This window comes from the organism of the source record quoted next, unplaced genomic scaffold, assembly GCF_019419815.1.
Source record: "Pyrus x bretschneideri cultivar Hongxiangsu unplaced genomic scaffold, Pyrus_bretschneideri_v1 Contig19, whole genome shotgun sequence".
In the NCBI taxonomy this organism is placed as follows: domain Eukaryota; kingdom Viridiplantae; phylum Streptophyta; class Magnoliopsida; order Rosales; family Rosaceae; genus Pyrus; species Pyrus x bretschneideri.
This window is the reverse complement of record NW_025999490.1, coordinates 5,723,988-5,741,879: the sequence shown is the minus strand read 5'-3', so window position 1 is coordinate 5,741,879 and position 17,892 is coordinate 5,723,988. Positions and strand designations below refer to the sequence as shown.

The 17,892-nt window shown below is 36.3% G+C and overlaps 3 protein-coding genes and 1 long non-coding RNA gene across 6 annotated transcripts; all 4 read right to left on the bottom strand.

Moving 5' to 3' along the window:
* Positions 1-146: 146 nt before the first annotated feature.
* On the bottom strand, positions 147-9,725 carry LOC103959920 (G-type lectin S-receptor-like serine/threonine-protein kinase At1g11410). Of its 3 annotated transcripts, XM_048582381.1 has the most exons (13): positions 9,521-9,725; positions 8,904-9,050; positions 8,652-8,803; positions 8,036-8,289; positions 7,537-7,915; positions 7,236-7,440; positions 5,322-7,112; positions 4,797-4,925; positions 4,482-4,681; positions 1,450-1,660; positions 1,000-1,231; positions 755-905; positions 147-673 (listed from the first exon to the last, which is right to left on the bottom strand). In XM_048582381.1, the coding sequence occupies exons 7-13, from the start codon at positions 6,631-6,633 to the stop codon at positions 365-367; spliced, it is 2,544 nt and encodes an 847-aa protein (XP_048438338.1). In that variant the 5' UTR covers positions 6,634-7,112; positions 7,236-7,440; positions 7,537-7,915; positions 8,036-8,289; positions 8,652-8,803; positions 8,904-9,050; positions 9,521-9,725; the 3' UTR covers positions 147-364. The 3 variants fall into 3 exon arrangements, with proteins under 3 accessions (XP_048438338.1, XP_048438339.1, XP_048438341.1); XM_048582382.1 differs by having other exon boundaries at positions 5,322-7,440; positions 8,904-9,115; XM_048582384.1 differs by lacking the exon at positions 8,652-8,803 and having other exon boundaries at positions 5,322-7,440.
* Positions 7,643-9,655, bottom strand: LOC125476462 (threonine--tRNA ligase, chloroplastic/mitochondrial 2-like). The gene is made up of 5 exons (XM_048582641.1): positions 9,521-9,655; positions 8,904-9,050; positions 8,445-8,468; positions 8,036-8,308; positions 7,643-7,993 (listed from the first exon to the last, which is right to left on the bottom strand). The coding sequence occupies exons 1-5, from the start codon at positions 9,653-9,655 to the stop codon at positions 7,643-7,645; spliced, it is 930 nt and encodes a 309-aa protein (XP_048438598.1).
* Positions 9,726-12,337: 2,612 nt separating the features above from the next.
* Positions 12,338-13,206, bottom strand: LOC108868227 (receptor-like serine/threonine-protein kinase SD1-6). The gene is made up of 3 exons (XM_018650883.2): positions 13,064-13,206; positions 12,841-12,988; positions 12,338-12,755 (listed from the first exon to the last, which is right to left on the bottom strand). Exons 1-3 carry the CDS (start codon positions 13,189-13,191, stop codon positions 12,459-12,461), a joined length of 573 nt encoding a protein of 190 aa, XP_018506399.1. The 5' UTR covers positions 13,192-13,206; the 3' UTR covers positions 12,338-12,458.
* Positions 13,207-15,455: 2,249 nt separating this feature from the next.
* On the bottom strand, positions 15,456-17,646 carry LOC125476374. The gene is made up of 4 exons (XR_007257664.1): positions 17,360-17,646; positions 16,701-17,164; positions 15,919-16,142; positions 15,456-15,665 (listed from the first exon to the last, which is right to left on the bottom strand). It is a non-coding gene; the product is annotated as an uncharacterized LOC125476374 (long non-coding RNA).
* Between the last annotated feature and the right edge of the window lie 246 nt (positions 17,647-17,892).

Genomic DNA, 17,892 nt, shown 5'->3' with positions numbered 1-17,892 from the left:
AAATCTTGTGTCATAAAGTTGTCAACCTTCCTACATGTCTTTGGCGGTCGAAAAGTACTTTTATGTAGCTTGGTCGAACTGATGATGAATGTTACAAATAATTTATAGCTTGTATTTACAACAAGACATATGATGAGTATAGCAGATATAGAACTTAGATCCCCAATTATAGGGCATATATTTTATAACATGTATTTATAACAAGACAAATGATGAGTGTTGCAAATTAATATAGAACTTAGATCCCTAGTTATAAGGCAAATTATTGAGTGAAATCAGGGTATATCCTCTCTTCTTATCTCACTCATGAAGTGATTCTCAATTGAATAATATAGTATGTCCAATTATACATCTGGTTCTCTCCTTAGCGACCTTCTGCTTCTGTATAGGTCATGTCATTTACAGAGTAAGCTCCATCAGTATTGGATGATGGGTCTCCACTAGTATGATAACCTCTGTTCAACAAAAATCCAGGTTGCTTTGGTGAAGGAATTGCTGCATCATTACCCAACATGGAAACCACTGCTGACATGAGTGGACGATCCTTCGCTTGCTCTTGCACGCACAAGAGGGCAATGTGAATACATCTTAGAACTTCGTTGACAGGGTATGATTCTCCCAGAGATGAATCAATGATTTCCAAGGCTCTATTTTCCTTCCACAAGTCCCAAACCTAAAAACCATTTACAAATTAATCATCAAGTTATAAAAGCAAATGAAGAGAAGTTTGGTAACGTCTTAATGTTATGCTTACATGTCCAACTAAATTTGAGTAAGGACTATCGTGGTAGTAGCCAGTGTTCTTTCTGCCAGTAACAATTTCTAGTAGTAAAATGCCGAAGCTATATATGTCAGACTTTACTGAAAAAAGTCCTTCCATTGCGTACTCTGGTGACATATAACCGCTGAAGCAACAAAATAAAATTGATTAATTATCACAGCTTCTTTCTGTATTATTCAACAAAAACAGGTGTACTTTCAGTTTTGAATGAAACTTACTATGTCCCAACCACACGGTTTGTATTTGCTTCAATTTGTTCCGCTCCAAATATCCTAGCCATACCAAAATCTGAAATCTTGGGGTTCATAGCAGAATCCAACAGAACATTGCTGGCCTTTAGATCTCTATGGATGATTCTTAATCTCGAATCCTGATGAAGATATAAGATCCCTCTAGCAATCCCATAGATTATCTCAAAGCGTCTTGTCCAATCCAAGAATGCCTCATTTGCTTTGTAAGGGAAAAAAGTAAACAAAGTATATTAGATTGTATTCTTGCTTGGTTCAAGGTTTTTAACCGACAATTTTAGATACACAAGTGAAAAGAAAGGTGCTTGTAACTGAGTTGAGTTAAGAGCATTCAATCCTGCACCTGAGGTCCTGAGCTTGATTTCCCCTCCACAATATTGCTTGTATAAAAAGAAGAACAAAAATAAAAGGAAGACATACCGAAAATGAAAAAGTCAAGACTTTTGTTTGGCAAGTATTCATAGATCAGCATCTTCTCTTCATCTTGAACGCAGCAACCTATGATCCTCACAAGGTTCCTGTGTTGGAGCTTTGAAAGCAGCACAACTTCATTCTTAAACTCTCCAATTCCTTGGCCAGAATTCTTGGCTAGTCTTTTCACTGCTATCTCCTTTCCATCATCAAGCACACCCTGAATTTATAATCCAAATTCAACTTATAGTGCACTTACCTTTCAAGAAAATTATCAACATATTCGTAGCTCTATATATATATATATATATATATATATATATATATATATATATATATATATATATATATATCCTCCCCTTGAAATTGCATTTATACATTAACAAAGGAGTAAAACTCAATGCATATACATAAAAATGCTTTGACTACATCAAGTGAAGGAGATCCGCGATTGAAATAACAAAAGATCGCAGTATTTTGAATTATTACTTCATATGGCAGAGCTTTTAGCTTTTATGGATGCCAAGAAAATGAAGGAAATGAGCAACTATCATATGCCCGGTTTGTAATTAAAACTCGCATTCCAAGAACAAAACCTTTGATCACTAGAAGCATCGGCGAACTAGATGCGGAGTTGAATTAAAGGTACAACCAGTGCAAGGGGAATATGAACAAGCATTTATCCTTTTGGTTATTTGGATTCCTGTTTTTGATACTTATGGTTTCAATCTCTTTCAGACTATTCTGTTCAGTGATAGGTTCTGATCATAAACTCGATTCACACCGTTTCAATGATATTCTTAATGAGGCAATAGCTGCAGGGGCGTATGTTTATTAAGCTCCAGTTTCATAGTAATTTTGGTTCATGTTTTTATTTTAGGTGCGTGGGTATAATGTTTATATTTATGTGATGGAAGGATTACATGGATTTCAAATGATTCATTGGACATGGTCATTTCAGTTTCAGTTATTACATTAAATCTGATCATTTCGTGGATTATATATGTTATATCTTTATGGTTCTAACAAATATGAGCTTATTGTCAAAATGTGGATTCATTCTTTTAAATCCTTATATCCAAATGAAGGGTTTATATTTCAGTTTTTAAACAGTTTAGACCAAATTTGTTTAAGTATAATTGAATTGATTGGTTTGAATACGAACGATTTGTAAAACTTGGATTCAGACAATATTTAAGGCGCGCCAACAGTTCTCAACTACGTAAGCCATTTTTCTAACTTTTTGTTAGTCCTTTTAGGGGGCGTTTGTTGCGCCGGACTATCTCGGACTGGATTAGCTTTAAGGACTAAGCTGGATTGGCTTAGACTAGACTAAATTGGACTAACTTAGTGAAGCATTTGGTGCAGTATTGGACTAAGAAGCTGGATAATAACAAATTCTAATATTTTATTATGATCTTATCTTTTTCTTCATCTTTTCCTACCATTTCCGTCCCACTCTTTTCCTCTTCTCTCATCGTCCCACCCTCTCCCTCTTTTCCTCTTAGACCCCTCAATTCATGTCTCTTTCTCATTCCTAGTCAAACTTCTTATTGATTCCAATCTCTATTTCTCTGTCCTCCCTCCCTCTCTAGCAATGCGTTGTTCGAATGGAACCTCACGACTCCAATTTTCCCAACGAGTTGCAGGTTTCCCGACGTGTTTTCCGGCCAACCCTCGTTAAATTGGATGAAGTTAGCACCGCCAAAAAATTCATCACCATCCCTAGACCGAGATCTTAGCTTTGAATGCTCGAATCTGTCATGGATTTGAAGAAGCCCAAATAGGTCGAGACTTCCAGGCCATTTTCCGGCCACATTCGACCACATTTTGGCCTCGATTCAGGTAAAATCGTAATCTTGTCACTCCCAGCTTCAACTTGGTATATTTTATATGAAAGTTGGTTGTGAAATGGATCTGAAAGAGAGTCGGAAAGTTAATGATTGATCTAGGTGACCGGAGATGATGAAGAGTCTGTCGGGAGTGGTCGTTGAGCATGACGAGGACAAGAAAGAGAGGATAGTCTTAGCTAGTCCCATGGTTATTGGGGGGTCTCGCTAAGACCTCTTAGTGAAGGGTTTTGTCCATGCTAGTCCCCTTTAGTCTCATTAATGTTAGTCCCAGCATGGAACAAACACAGTATTGGACTAATAGCTAGTCCAATCCAGTCTAGTCCAACTTAGTGAGGGCAAACAAACGCCCCCTTATTGTTCTGATCTTTAGCAAGAGGATCCTTTAACAAATCCAACTGTCATTTGTTCACATTAACTTCTATTTTTTCAATTTGTAACAAAGAAATGAAAACTTATGTAGAAAGAGGGAGAAACGAAGTGAAGAAGCAAACCCATTAGATTATGGAAGTTCAACGCTGCATATTGTTCCTTATTGTAAATCAGTTTGTGAATAGATTTCCACATATATATAAGTAGTATGGCTTATCATATATGGATTTAAAACTTTCTACATGTTTTATACAGTTTCAAAACCTGCAATACCGTGTGGGCATTCTTGCTAGTTGGTATCTAAGATGAATGTGAAAAGTAGAAACAAGATAGTTCCCATCACTTATCGATTATTCATTGGGTTTGAATTTTAATCAAATATATTTTTGAGTCAACCTTTCCAGTCTTTATTGGACGGGTCTCTTGATTTTTTGTTAACTGTAATGGTCTTGTAATCCTATTGTTTGTAAGTGTCAATAGCCTGTGAGCTAAATGTTAGCTTAGCTTGTAAGCAATATGGTTTGGATATATATCCTTATGGATCACTACCTTGTATTTTTTCTGAAACCATTAACAAAGATTCACTTTTTCTGTCTAAAATCTCTCTCTCTCTCTCTCTCTCTCTCTCTAAATCTTGCTCCCTCTCTCTTCTTGATTCTCTTTCTATCTCTGCAAGATTTATTCATTATGTTCTTCTGTTTAAACTACAAGGGAAAAAATAATTGATTTGGAGTGCAGATGGCTAAAAAATAAATCTAAAAAATGTCTATTCAAAATTTGATTTATGATTTGAAACATTATCTGAGGGCAACTATGTACCTTATAAACTGAGCCGAAACCACCTGTTCCAAGCTTGTTGTTGGAAGTGAAATTATTTGTGGCCTTAACTATGGTACTTAGTTCAAAGAATGGTAATTCAGAGTTTATTCCACTTTCATCAATATTTGTTCTAGCAGAAGAATCTTCCCAGGAGGTTGATGCTATGGTCACATTGAAAAATTTATCCTGACGTTTTTTACCTGTGATAAAAGTACATAAACAGATAATATTGTGTTCTTAAATAATTAAAACCAATATCCAGTTACATAATTGTGAATGATTAGAGGGCAACCTAGTAAAAGGAAATTTGTTTACCTTTTCTCTTCCTCTTTACCAACCAACATGCAAGGGAAAACACGAGGAAGAACAAAAGACCACATGCTACTGAAACTTCCAGCTTCCTCTTCTTGCCAAAAGAACTGTTTGACTTCTTTGCGTATTGAGCTGCAGATATACAAGCATTTATTTCCATGTTTAAAAAACCTTGTAAAAATTTGGGAAAAAAAAACATTGTAAAAAGCTCCAATGAACATAAGAACTAAATTTTTAGTATTAATTTATAGAAATTTCTGAATTTTTAATAAAAAAATTAGTACTCTAAAAAAGTCATCTTATACTCTTGACGAAACAATTTCACTTTTATTAGTTGGCAAGAAACTAGTGCCAAATGATTTTTTTTAGAATGATAATAAACGTACAACTACCAAACTAAATAATAATTCCTCAATTTTTTAATGAAATAAAGAAAGAAGATTTCTTTTTCATGGAACCTCGGCTTTACGAGGACAATTATTGACAAGGAAAAGAGAAGCAAGAAGATCAATTGATAAGGAAATATACCTAAAACAGTTGCATCAACTCGCACACCTAAATCTTGACCCGTATCCAAATAAGTCCTTGTGTCGATCAAGTCCCCATGCCATGTTATACAGCCACTCCCTCCCTGCCTTTCATCTGCATTTGCGTATGCCGTGCAAGAACAATTTCTCAGGCATTCTTCTTTACATGCTTCCCGACTCCTGCTCATGTTCACACGTGCCGTAGAAGTGTCCGGCAGCTTCACGCGTTCCAACTTCACGAACCCTTCCCCGTTTTGGCAAACGGATGATCCGTTTTGCCTCACGCACCCGCCTGACCAATCTCTCGAATACCACTCATGTTGCAACTTGGGTTCGAATCCAGGTAGGCATTTGCACTCAAATTTATCCGCAAAGTTTGAGTAAGGGTAACAAATGCTATTCGGACCACACACCCCGTAAGAATCACACTGCCAATCCGGCGACCAATGCCGGACCCATTTATGCACTTCAGCGTCCCATTGGGACCGTTCAAAGTTTCCTGATTCATCGATCGCCAATTTTACGAAGATTGATTCAGGAACTACTTCCATGATGGATACCTCATCTTGATTGTTCACAAAAGTAACGTTGGTGAAGAATAGTTTTAACATTTCAGGCACCCCGGACCATCTTTCACCGGTCCAAGGTCCAGTCCGCCACAATCGAGTCTGACCCATGTATAAGAACACCTGTGGACTCTCACTCGGCTCCATCCGGAACGAACAGTTGCCCATTCCCGGGTCATCTTGGGACTTCCAAGATGTGAGGAACCGGTTCAACCGGGACCGCCTGTCCAGCCCAATTTTCATATAAGGAAGCATGGTATTTGTGGGATAATCAAAACCTTGCCACACCTTTTCACCATTAATTTCAACAACAAGATTTCCCTTATCCGAAAGCTTGGCTATCACGGAATTGTTTGGAGAAGAGACGGTGAGATTAGCGGACCAGATAGGGGTATTTTGGTCCTCCCCATAAATAACAAGGCCACCATGTTCTCCATGAATGGCTAGAAGTCCAGTTCCAGCAGTAGGAACTATGGGGTTTTCTCTGTTTGCAATCCAGACAACGGTTTTGATTGGAATTTTGTTGAACCAAACTCCAATGTAACGGTTACGAGAATTGCCTGGCTTAAAAAACCCTAGTGCAAAGATTTTAGTGGTGGAGAGAAGAACGTCGTCCTCTCTTAGGGGTTGGTTTGGTGTAATGGCGTCCAGGGTAACCGAAGTGGAAGAGGGAGGAATCACAAGGAAGATGAGCAATACAGTACTGACAAAAAAGAATTCAGTAGAATTCATTGTTAGCTTTCTCATGGAGGAGTTTAAGTGCTAAAATGGCTGCTTCTTTTGACATGCAGAAACAAAAAGCCGGAAAGGTTGGATTTTCTTTTTCTTTGATCGAGTTTCGAGTAACGCTAATTTAAGGGCATACGCTCGACTTCCAGTTGTGTTCAGTAAATTGATAAGACAAATTGGCTCTGAATGGGGCCAAGTCTGTACGACTGGTAATGAATGATTTTACCTTTCATTTTTGTCATAAAATTCAACACCACGTAATGCCTTCTGAAAATAACTTCCGACATGATTGGCCTCTCTGATGCACTTTCTTGCACGCAAAGTCCGTCTGACCCAATGATGGATCGACCATACCTAATGCCTTCTCTTCTCTCCACATATCCGATGCATTTTTTTCTACCAAGAGTCTTGTTAGCTTTGAATATGTTGACAAATCTTTATGTTGCTTTCGACCGTTGTTCAAAGAAAATATAATTGCCTTCAGTGCCGCGAGGAGACTATTACAATCATTGAAAGAAAATTAACAGTATGTACTATGCATAGAAGTACAGTACATTGTCTCAAATGTAATAACACATGAACACATAATTGAAAGAAGAAGAAATGCTGTATAACCTAACCATTAGCGTGCTACAACCGTAGTTATCGTCACGTTGTTTAGAGAGGAAGCTCCTCTCTTTGACACTGCTAAGCTTGGATTGTTGGATTGTCATATAAAAGCAGGTTTCTGAAGCCAAATTGCAACAAAAGTTCTTCGGTAAGATCTAGGACACCCCTTATTTCATCTTTGATCTGATCTCCTAGACAAAATATGTGGACACCATCCTGCAACAGGTCCCGAGGTTAAACAAAAAAGAAAAGGAAAAACACTTCATACACCTAGGATTATAGACTAACAGTTTGCAAATACCAACACGATACCTGAGTAAAACCTTTTACACAAGAAAGACCATGCAAGCTTCCAGATAATTCGTATCTATATACGGTTCCCAACTCAGCAACTTGAATAGGAAATTCATGATATGAGTTAGGCTTCCTTTTCTAAACCAAGATATGATAGGGGCAGTTCATTGGTCGAAAGCCGATAAAGTTCATCCTCAACATTCATTTGATCATACATATTCTCCTTGTAGTAATCCAGATGACCACTTATCTGCCAAAGGTTCGCCTTTGCAACATGTGGAGTATACAGCAGATCGTAACCACGTTCTATGTGGATCTTTTTCCACAAATCTTCCATTACATGCCTCACAATAGCACCCCTTGGACGCCAGAACACTAAACCCCCACCAGCATCATTCTGTGAAAATTCAACAACGAAAATGTTCAATGCAAGAATCCTCACAACTACAAATAATGGGATTGCTAACTGATAAATCTGCGTAAACAGAAAAAAGAGATTCAGGGCAATTCTGAGTACCTGTCTAGAAAACAGGTCAAGAACTTGACCAAGGTGCCTGTGATCTCGACGTTTAGCTTCCTCTTGGAAATGAAGATATGCCTTCAATTGATCTTCACTCTCCCATGCAGTGCCATAGATCCTCTGCAGCATCGGTTTCTTTTCATCTCCTCTCCAGTAGGCACCAGCAATAGACTCAAGTTCGACAGCTTTTCTGTTAATATTTCCAGTTTTTTCAACATGGGGCCCCGCACATAGGTCCCACCATTCATCACCTATGAAGAATTCGGCATACTATGAGGAATTATGACGTAAAGACAGTCTAATATGACAGGATGCTAGTTCAAAACACAATCAAATCCCAGTACAAGCATGCATATGTATAAACATAAGTATAATTTGGTTAGCTTGACCCAAAGGTTCCTCCCACCTTCAAATTAATCTCCTTTTCAATCTGTATATCAATAACTCATATTTAAAGAGCACCAACAACATTGTTTTCCCTGAGCACACCCCGCCCTCTCTTTTTTATTCCTTTAAATTTCCATCTTAAGACTCGACACAAACACTGTAAATTTCACTTGTGTAGCTAATAAAAATATCATTTACGCACAGTTCCTGCACATTAAATCATCACCTTCCAATATGATATATGGTAATGGGATCTTCTTTAATACTATCCAAAATTTCCAATTTGTATGGTTCGTTGAGAGCGGTTATTCTTTTGTGAGCTTCATCTCTTGAAACTTCTTCTCATATGAGTGTTAAGTTTCTACCAATGATGTGATCCTACAAATCACAAAAGAAATGCTCCTGAATAGTTTTCACTTGTTTCATGGTTCCAAAACTTTGATACAAACATGATAACTTATACAGAAATTCCACTTACCATCTCCCTCTTGATTCTCTTCAACTCTTTGTCCGTCAAAGGCTCCATATCAAAATCATAATAGAACCCATTTTCTATCCACCGACCAATTGTCACTTTTGCATCCGGGAAGACCTTCTGAACAGCCATGGCCATCACGTGTGCACACTGCAGTCAAACACATATAAATAGTTCATCACCATAACAGCGGAAAAGGCGCCATTGATATCAAACTACAAGGAAATTCAGAAAAAAAATGAACATAGCTCGACCTCAACACTTTATCAAAATACAGAAACCCATGTATCTTCTCACATTCCCAAAAACAGGATGAAAATTTTCCCAGCTTATCTACTGCTATACACCCATTTTTCCATGTCCTATTCGATCAAATTTCAAATTACCGAAAAGTTATGTTCTTATTTTCTTCATCCTCACTCCCTCATTCTTCACAACAGAATCAGGTGACAATTAGTAACGTAGAATTGAAAATGGTTGATTAAAAGCATCAATTTCAAAAAGGGGAAGCTCCTACGAATCTAAAAATTCAAAAAATTCTACAGGAAAGCACCTCCTACTTCAATTTAACATAACACAATCATAAATCCAATCCAAAGCAATGAAATTTCAATAAATACCGTGTGTCGAATTCTGATGAGGCTTTCGGAGGACTCGTTGGTTGGAAGCACGACTTTCTCAGGCTTATCAGCTACCTCCATCTGGGCATCCTTCAATTTGTCGTCTTGGGTCGAGCGCTGAGCCTCCGTGGCCATCGCCGAGGAGGTGGAGACTCCATTTCTACCGCCGTAGAGGGACAGAGCCCTGAACTCGGAGCTCAGTGGCGACTCGCAGTCTTTAACTGGGGAAAGCAAAGAAGGTCTTTAGGGAGGGAATGAGAGACTGAGTGGCAATTTTGTAAATAAACTGAAATCTGCCTCAAAATTGCACAGTGCCACGTCCCCTACTTTAGACTAAAGTAATATAATTTGTCTTCAGTGCCGCGAGGTGACTATTAAAATCATTAAAAAAAAAAAAGAGTATAGATAAGCATAAAATTACAGTATATTGTGTGAAGTGTAATAACATATGAGGACATCATTTTTTGGGTCCACGTATGAAGACATCGTTGAAAGAAGAAGAAATGTTTTATAACCTAAGTCATTAGCATGTGGTCCAACAATTTAATATTAATAATAATTTAACAAAAAAGTCATTAGCGTGCTACCATCGTATTTATCGAAAACCGAGAATTTCAATTTAGCTTTACGCCAGATAAAGAAATTTAAGATTATCAAGAATTTTTAAAAAAAATTTATATTAGACTTCACAAAATGTTAATTGCATCTCATATTAAAATTAATATTATATGACTTATTTACTTCACTATACAATGATAATTTTGACCTTATTAGGTTTTAAACATAAATAAAAATTTCTAAATACATCCTAAATCACTTTTATCGTATTATTTATCTTCTCAACTATCAAAACTCTATCACCCTCCATTGTTGAACAAAACCCTAACCAATGAAACTACAAACATGTTAATTGAGAAAAATTGTTTTTGACAAATAGAACACGAAATCGATGTTTTGAAAGTTTCACATGAGATAAGACTTCATATTTTTCATTGTTTTAGTGATTTCGATGACATCGATATTGATGCGTTATTTAAACTTCTATATTCATATCTTTTTGGATCACAAGAATTACATGAAGAATTAAACATCTAAATTACCACCAAATATTAAAAACAGACAAGATGAGTTTTAATAGTGGAATTGAAAACAAACCCATATACGATTTAAATCCCAGGCGACATTTTTGTCAAATTCCAATCAGCATTTTTGGTCAAAATTAAAGGCTTTATCTCTGGTATTTGTTGGAGGTGTTGTGTTGGGAGTTTTTTGTTTGCCCTTTTCTTCTTTTGGATCCCACATCTGTTCATCCGTTTGGCTCACCAGTGCGGCGATGCTGATGACGACTTCAACAGTTTCTTTGTTGCCACATACAACGACCTGTTTGCTCTAATTGTCGAGTCTGCTGCCACTGCATTGAAATTATGTCACAGATTATTAATATTACAACTAATGATAAAATTGTTAAACAAAGTGAACTCTACACAATTTTATCATTAGTTGTAATACTAATAATCTGTGACAGAATTTCGATGTAGTGGCAGCAGACGCAACAATTAGAGCAAATAGGTCGTTGTATGTGGCAGCAAAGAAAATGTTGATTTTCCGAAGATTAGCCAATATGGCGTCGGATTTTTTTGCGTCGGTTATTTTTTCAGAGATGTGTGATACTGTTTGGGTGATCGTCAGGCCCCATCTTCGTTGGTTCACATTTTGAACAATGATGCTCTTCTGGGTCGTCATTGATTTGTTGAGGCGGTGTTTGAGGTGACGCTCAACTTGGTTGATGCATTTCTGGTTGTACCCCTTTTCATCAATGTCGTTTTCGTTCTGCCTTCCTTGGTGTTTGCCTGTTTGTAGGCTTGTACCTTTTGACTTCGTGACCTTGGAATGTTATTCCTAGTTTCCCAAAAAAAAAAAAAAAAGTGAACTCTGCACTAGTTTCTAGTACTACATACCCTGATAAATACTTGATGCGCCAAATCATCCTAAGTGCCAGCACTTGTACCATCTGGTTTGGCGAAGGGAATTAAATCATAGGCAACATTGTACTTAAATTTGCCCATTGCAGCGTTGAAGATGTCAAATTAAACGTTCAAATGATTTGAAATATTTCGACAAATTAAATGTTCAAATGGTTAGATTTAATTTTTGAAAATTAAAAAATAAGTGTTATAAGATTTGAGAAATGTGGGGTGTATGTACAAAATATGAGGTGTATAATTGTATATTGAGAATGTAGAGTGTGGGGGAATTATGAGAAAATATGTGGGGTGTATTAAGATAATTTTTAAGTGAAAAAGAAAATGTGGGGTTTATTCAACAATTTGTGAGGTGTTAATATAATAAGCCTTTCAAAATGATAGAAATATAATTGACTGAATTTTATTTTTTAGAATTTGTAAAGAATTTGAAAGTTTTCTTGTTTTGTTAACCTAAAAGAACGATTGAATTTCAATAGGAACTTTTTATTTTTAAACTCTCACTCATAGAAATTTAAAAATGACATTCATTTACATGGATTTTAAACATTGGATTCCCAAATTCCAAATTTTTTTTCAAACGAAAAATCAAAATTTCTATGTTTATAAATTCAAAACAAGAGAATTTGTGCATATCAATTTATAATTTCTAACTTTTGTCAAAATTCCAAGCTTATTTTTGTCATAAAAAAAAAGTTAAAAACTATAACTTGTTTTGTTAAGAAGGGGAATTCGCACACTACCTATCACGGCCAAGATTTTTGTTTACAATTGAGAATTTCAATTTGTTACTCACACGTCTTCATGTTTGATCTAAAATTTAAACATTTGGGCCTCGTTTGGATTCTAGGATTTGAATTTGAATTTAAAATCTTCACCTACAAAGAAATCTTGATTTGAGTACAAATACTTTAGGAAGTAATGCAAAATCTCTACAAGGCCTGAAAAGTGCAAACTCAACGAGCTTCAATAACTGTTACTGTTACATCATTTACAGAGGAAGCTCCTCTAGACGTTGAAGAATCCGGACCACCAGTTTTGAAGCTAAACGCTGCCTTTTTTGGATGTGGAAGATTCGTTTCATTCCCCAACATGAACACAACATCTAGCATGGTTGGCCGGTCCGTTGCATTTTCTTGCACGCACAAGAGCCCAATCTGAATGCATCTCATAACTTCGTGAGTCGAATACGACTGGTTCAGTGACAAATCAACTATGTCCAAGACTTTTCCTTCTGTCCACAAGTCCCATATCTGAAACAAGTGTGAGCACAATGTTTGGATCATTGGACTATTCAAGAGTCAGATTTATCATTTGAAAAATTATCTGTTTACTTACAAGTCCAACCAAATTCAGAGAGGTGTTTTCGAATTGGAAACTGTTCTTTTTGCGGCTAATGATCTCTAGTGCCAAGACTCTGAAGCTAAACACATCGGATTTTATGGAATATAGCCCATCCATAGCATACTCCGGTGACATGTAACCGCTGCAATCACACATTATCAGTATTAAAAAACATATCAGCTCTAGAGTTTTATTTCGAGTGAGAGGAGAGAATTACTAGGTGCCAATAACTCTGTTCGTGTTTGCTTCAATTTGGTCATCCCCGAACATTCTTGCCATGCCAAAATCTGATATTTTTGGGTTCATTGAACCATCCAGTAAAACATTGCTTGCTTTCAAATCCATGTGGATTATTTTTAGTCTTGAATCTTGATGAAGATATAGGATGCCTCGAGCAATCCCAATGATAATATGAAACCGCGTTCTCCAATCTAACAACGACTTTCTGTTTTTATCTGAACACAACACATAAAAGCTTCTATTAGCTACAAGTTTAGGATCTCTTAATTTTTAGTTTTTTTATTGTACGTTTAGAAGTGTTTTAAAATAATTAAAAACGTTTTTGATAAGAATGTTTTGAAACCAATCCTTAATAAAAATGCAAGTGAATTTCAGATAAGCACTTAAAATATTTCCCCCAAGAAGCATATAAGTGATGCTTCCTGCAAAAAAAATACTTGAAACACTTTTAGAACTCAAAAACAATTTAACCAAAAACACTTTAAAATAACTTTCAAATGAGCCTTATTTAGTTTGAAAAACCATGCGATAATATACAAGATTTATGCCAGACCACTATAATTCTATTGGTTGGTCAATATTATACGCTTTTCAGTTTGAAAAACCATGTGATAATATACAAGATTTATGCTAGACCACTATAATTCTATTGGTTGGTCAATATTATACGCTTTTCTCTTGCAAGAAACAATTTTATAGAAAAAGAATTAACGAGCAAATCCCAACAAATAAATAAACGTAGGACTGCAAACTAGTTTAGCGGAACCGAACACTATTGTGCTCAAATTTGACTTGTTTAATTAGTTTTGAGCTTGCGACCAGGCTTGATTTGATTCTCATGGAAGATGAGATAGAGTGAGCTTAAGAAAATGGGGACTAACTTGGTTCCAAATTGGGATAGCTTTTCCCCTCATTTTGACAGCACCTACTAGTAATAACACTAGTCACATCCACTTGTCGACTGTATGTAAAACTTGTGACACCTCCCCTTTTAATCCCCTCCAATCCAATAGTTATTCACGGTGGTTACTAGAAAATGTGTTTGCGTTTTGCTGCGGACGTTGAATCTATTATCCATGATAGACATGAATAATTTTCACACAAAGAAGCTAAAAAGACGGTGTAGTAGCTAAGAACCAATGACGTTAAACTTTGCTTGCTATGTATGGATATGCATGCTATAAGAAACCATCCATTTTTAGATCATATTGCATCACTAGTACTATACTCATTGTTTCAAGTAATCAGCCTACTACATGGGAGGAAAACATAGAAAAGGGAAAGTAGAAAAGTAGAAGACATAACCATCGACGATCCGACCGTTGGTTCTTCACCAAACTTTAATGCGTTATAGCACGTAATATTTGAGGACATTACAAACTGATGGATCGGAAATCCGACATACGGATCTTGATGAATTGAATTTTTTTAATTTGTAAAACTAATTGTTAACCTCCACCTAATTCTAGCAATTGGCGGAGATCCGACTATTCATTTCGAAATTTTAGGATATTGTTCTAGAAGATAAATGAGACTCTTGAAAATTACGGATCAGAAATCCGTGGATGGTTATTCCAGATCAAATTACGTAGGGTTGTGGACCCCATCGTGATTGCAAGTCTGCGAGTTGACTTTTGGTCAACATGTCTCGAATCGTTTTAAATACTAAAATTAGTATTATTGGAGACTAAGTGAAGTCTAGTGGGCCTACATTGTTTAGTGAGTGACTTTAATAAATGTGACATGATTATTACCCTAGTTTAGTATATAATATCATTTGTGGATATGATTTGGTTTAATAAATGTGATTTCTATTAAAATGTATTTTTATATATTTGGCCATCGATCTATTGTTATGAAATGTGATTCGATTGTGGATTGGAAACATTTGTGAAATGTGATTTGAAATGCATGTTGAATTGTTTGTGAAATGCGAGGGCTAGTGGTGGACTGTTAACCCATTGTCATGAGGATTTGTTTGCTTCGATATTGTTTCATTCTCACTTTGTTGACCCATTCTAAATTTAGTACTTGAGCTAAATTTAGAACATCACTCAGAACAGGCTGAACCACTTTTGGGTCCCATCCTAGACTCACCACAAAAAAAAAAATGGCCCTTTTGCAACAAAACGAACACATTGCAAAAAGTAATTAAAACGTAGTAAAAAGCTTTTGGCGACGGCCTTGGACGCGTCGCAACAAACCTATGTCGCAAAGTCTTAACAACTATTGACAACGCAAAATAACCGTCGCAAATATTATTTGCGACAAAATTACAACATTATTTAAAGCATCATTACTAATATATCCAAGTGTAAAAAAAAATTCTAGCGCCATATTTGACACCAGATACAAATTATTCTATTTAATTTTACAAACTAGAAACATATTATTATTGAAAAATTTGCATTGTATTATCATATACAAGTACGACAAAATTATGAAAACACCAATATAGTTTTACTTAAAGTTAGTTGAATGGTCGTATACATTATACACCAATGAGTGTGAGGCTTGTGGTCGTGGTCGTGGTTGTGATTCTGTGCCTGACCTTTAGGAACAATTAAAAATCCATTTTCCTGCAAGAGTGAAACATGTTTGACATCAGTATCAACAGAATGACAAGAAGAAATAGCAGATTACAAGCTAGTTTCGTGATGGTTCTGTAGAACGAGCACACCAAGATTATACATGAATCAAAGTTTTGACACTCCTAGTTTTGTGATGGTTCTGTAGCATAAGCACACCAAGATTATGAAGAAACTTGTAGAATCCTATATAAAATAAGTTGAAGTCTAGCAAGCTGACAGATGTGGAAGCTGCTGGTCTCACCTTTATATAATGAAACTTCGCCTAAAGTTTTTGTTGACTCTCTATTTGTTTTGCTTGATCCGTCTTCTGTTACCATACAGAGTTGGTGAGCTTTAACATCAGCATGTACTTTGCTCCATGAGTGAAGATAGCTCAATATAGTTGTAGCTTGCTTTGTAACATGATAAGCTTGGGTCATTATTTGCAATCTTACAATCCCTTTGAAACGCCGTAAATTTTCTAGCCTGCAATGGGTGAAAGAAAGTCTTAGGAACATAAAAACCAGCGTAACAAGTGCTCATTCATGTATAAATGACATTGGTCCTCATCTAGCATGAAATGGCCATTATATTTAGAACAGTTCTGAGTTTTCATCTGAATCAAAAAAAGGGAAAAATTGCTATGTAATAACACCATTCAACTTTATTACCAAATCTTCATTGCTATCAAAATTCAAACTAAATACCATTCATTGAATAAGAAGAATGCAAAACCAGAGATATAAGCAAAATTCCACAGGATCACCAGGTAAAAGTATTTGTTTGTTAAGTAAAACGCTAATACAACTCATCTATGTTATGACCGCAACATGGATTGTGATGCCTTCAAGTTTTTATAAGAGAAGCTAATTGCAAGATAGCTATGGCATAAATTAAAATTCTAAACCTTCATACACTTCATCTAAGGTTTCCAAATTCTGACCCAATTTCCTAACTTGATTTCAATTGCTGGTCACTTTACAGCTTCAGATTCATTTTGTTAACAAAAGCTAAACAAAGTAAAAAAATTTGGAGGCTCTATACCTTCAAAAGTTTTGAACTGTTGTCCCTTGATTTCTTTAAGCCGACCAATACCTTAAACCAACACTGGGAATCCAAACCTGATAGTGAAACTATGTATCCAATTTAACACATAACCCTGCCAGTTAAATACAATCATCATCAACATTAAGCAACAAACAAGGAATTAACTTTCAAGCATGCAAAAATTGTTCTTTTCTTTTTCCTCTAAAATCAATCCAACGGTTAAAGATTAAGCTACATTATCCAATAACAAATAGATAAAATCACAATAAGGCTGCGTGGGGGCAGCAGTTGTAAAAGAAGCGGTAAGGAAGATGAGAACCCAGTCTCTGATGGTTTTGTCAAGGACCAGATTTCTCCTCTTCGTGGCCATGGCCGTGTCCGATGCCGTAACCGCAGCCGTGGTGGTGAGTGTGAGGCTCGTCACCGGCAGATGCAGAGAACCCAAAAACAAAGCCCGACAACTAAAATAACCACCAAGACCAATCAAAATCAATTTTTCTAATCCCAAACAACGGGACACACGAATGAAATAAAAAATCAAAAGGCACAGAAAATCAATAAAATAATTAATTGAACAAAATTCGTAGAAAGAAACCCTAGGAAACTAAAAGGCACACCAAAATCGGGACTATAGAACTTGAAATCGAGATTCCAACCTGAGAGAGACCAATCCAAATCAAGCTCAATGAACGAGAGACCGTAAGAGGACTGAGAGTTTGAGAGATCGGGAGAATATAGGCAAAGAGACGGAGATAGAGTTTTGTGGAGATATAGAATTTGAGAGGCAGCCGCTAACTTTACCAACAAAATTGAAAACTGGTGGAATTTTTCATATGAAATTAAGGCGCCTAATAGGAAAAAGAGGGCGCTAAAATAAAATTAAAATTTTTGGGAAGGTGTCTATCAAATGTCTATTGACGTGGAGACGTGTTCGTGACATTAGTTAGAGCAGTGTCGCAAAAGTTTTTTCATAATCATTATGTGCGCTAATTTTTGGGTATTTGCGACGCCGTGTGCTCTGTTGCAAATAAAGTGTCGCAAAAGAGCTTTTTCCTTGTAGTGACTTTTTCTTTTGATTGCGGGCTGACACATGGCATGATTAGTGTCTTAGTAGGCTTGCTCCTAAAATCTTGTGTCATAAAGTTGTCAACCTTCCTACATGTCTTTGGCAGTCGAAAGGTACTTTTAT

Excerpts from the sequence above, each read along its gene's own strand:
- LOC103959920 (XM_048582382.1), bottom strand. The coding sequence starts at position 6,633 with ATGAGAAAGCTAACAATGAATTCTACTGAATTCTTTTTTGTCAGTACT. Across the intron at positions 1,661-4,481 it reads GTTTCGGCTCAGTTTATAAG|GGTGTGCTTGATGATGGAAA; the intron begins GTACATAGTTGC and ends TTATAAATTCAG. Across the intron at positions 906-999 it reads AACCGTGTGGTTGGGACATA|CGGTTATATGTCACCAGAGT; the intron begins GTAAGTTTCATT and ends TTGTTGCTTCAG.
- LOC125476462 (XM_048582641.1), bottom strand. The coding sequence starts at position 9,655 with ATGGCCACGGAGGCTCAGCGCTCGACCCAAGACGACAAATTGAAGGAT. Across the intron at positions 8,469-8,903 it reads AGAGAATCAAGAGGGAGATG|ATTGAAAAGGAGATTAATTT; the intron begins GTAAGTGGAATT and ends ATTGATATACAG. Across the intron at positions 7,994-8,035 it reads TTGACCTGTTTTCTAGACAG|ATTTATCAGTTAGCAATCCC; the intron begins GTACTCAGAATT and ends CTGTTTACGCAG.
- LOC108868227 (XM_018650883.2), bottom strand. The coding sequence starts at position 13,191 with ATGGATTTGAAAGCAAGCAATGTTTTACTGGATGGTTCAATGAACCCA. Across the intron at positions 12,989-13,063 it reads AACAGAGTTATTGGCACCTA|CGGTTACATGTCACCGGAGT; the intron begins GTAATTCTCTCC and ends GTGTGATTGCAG. Across the intron at positions 12,756-12,840 it reads CTCTGAATTTGGTTGGACTT|ATATGGGACTTGTGGACAGA; the intron begins GTAAGTAAACAG and ends CACTTGTTTCAG.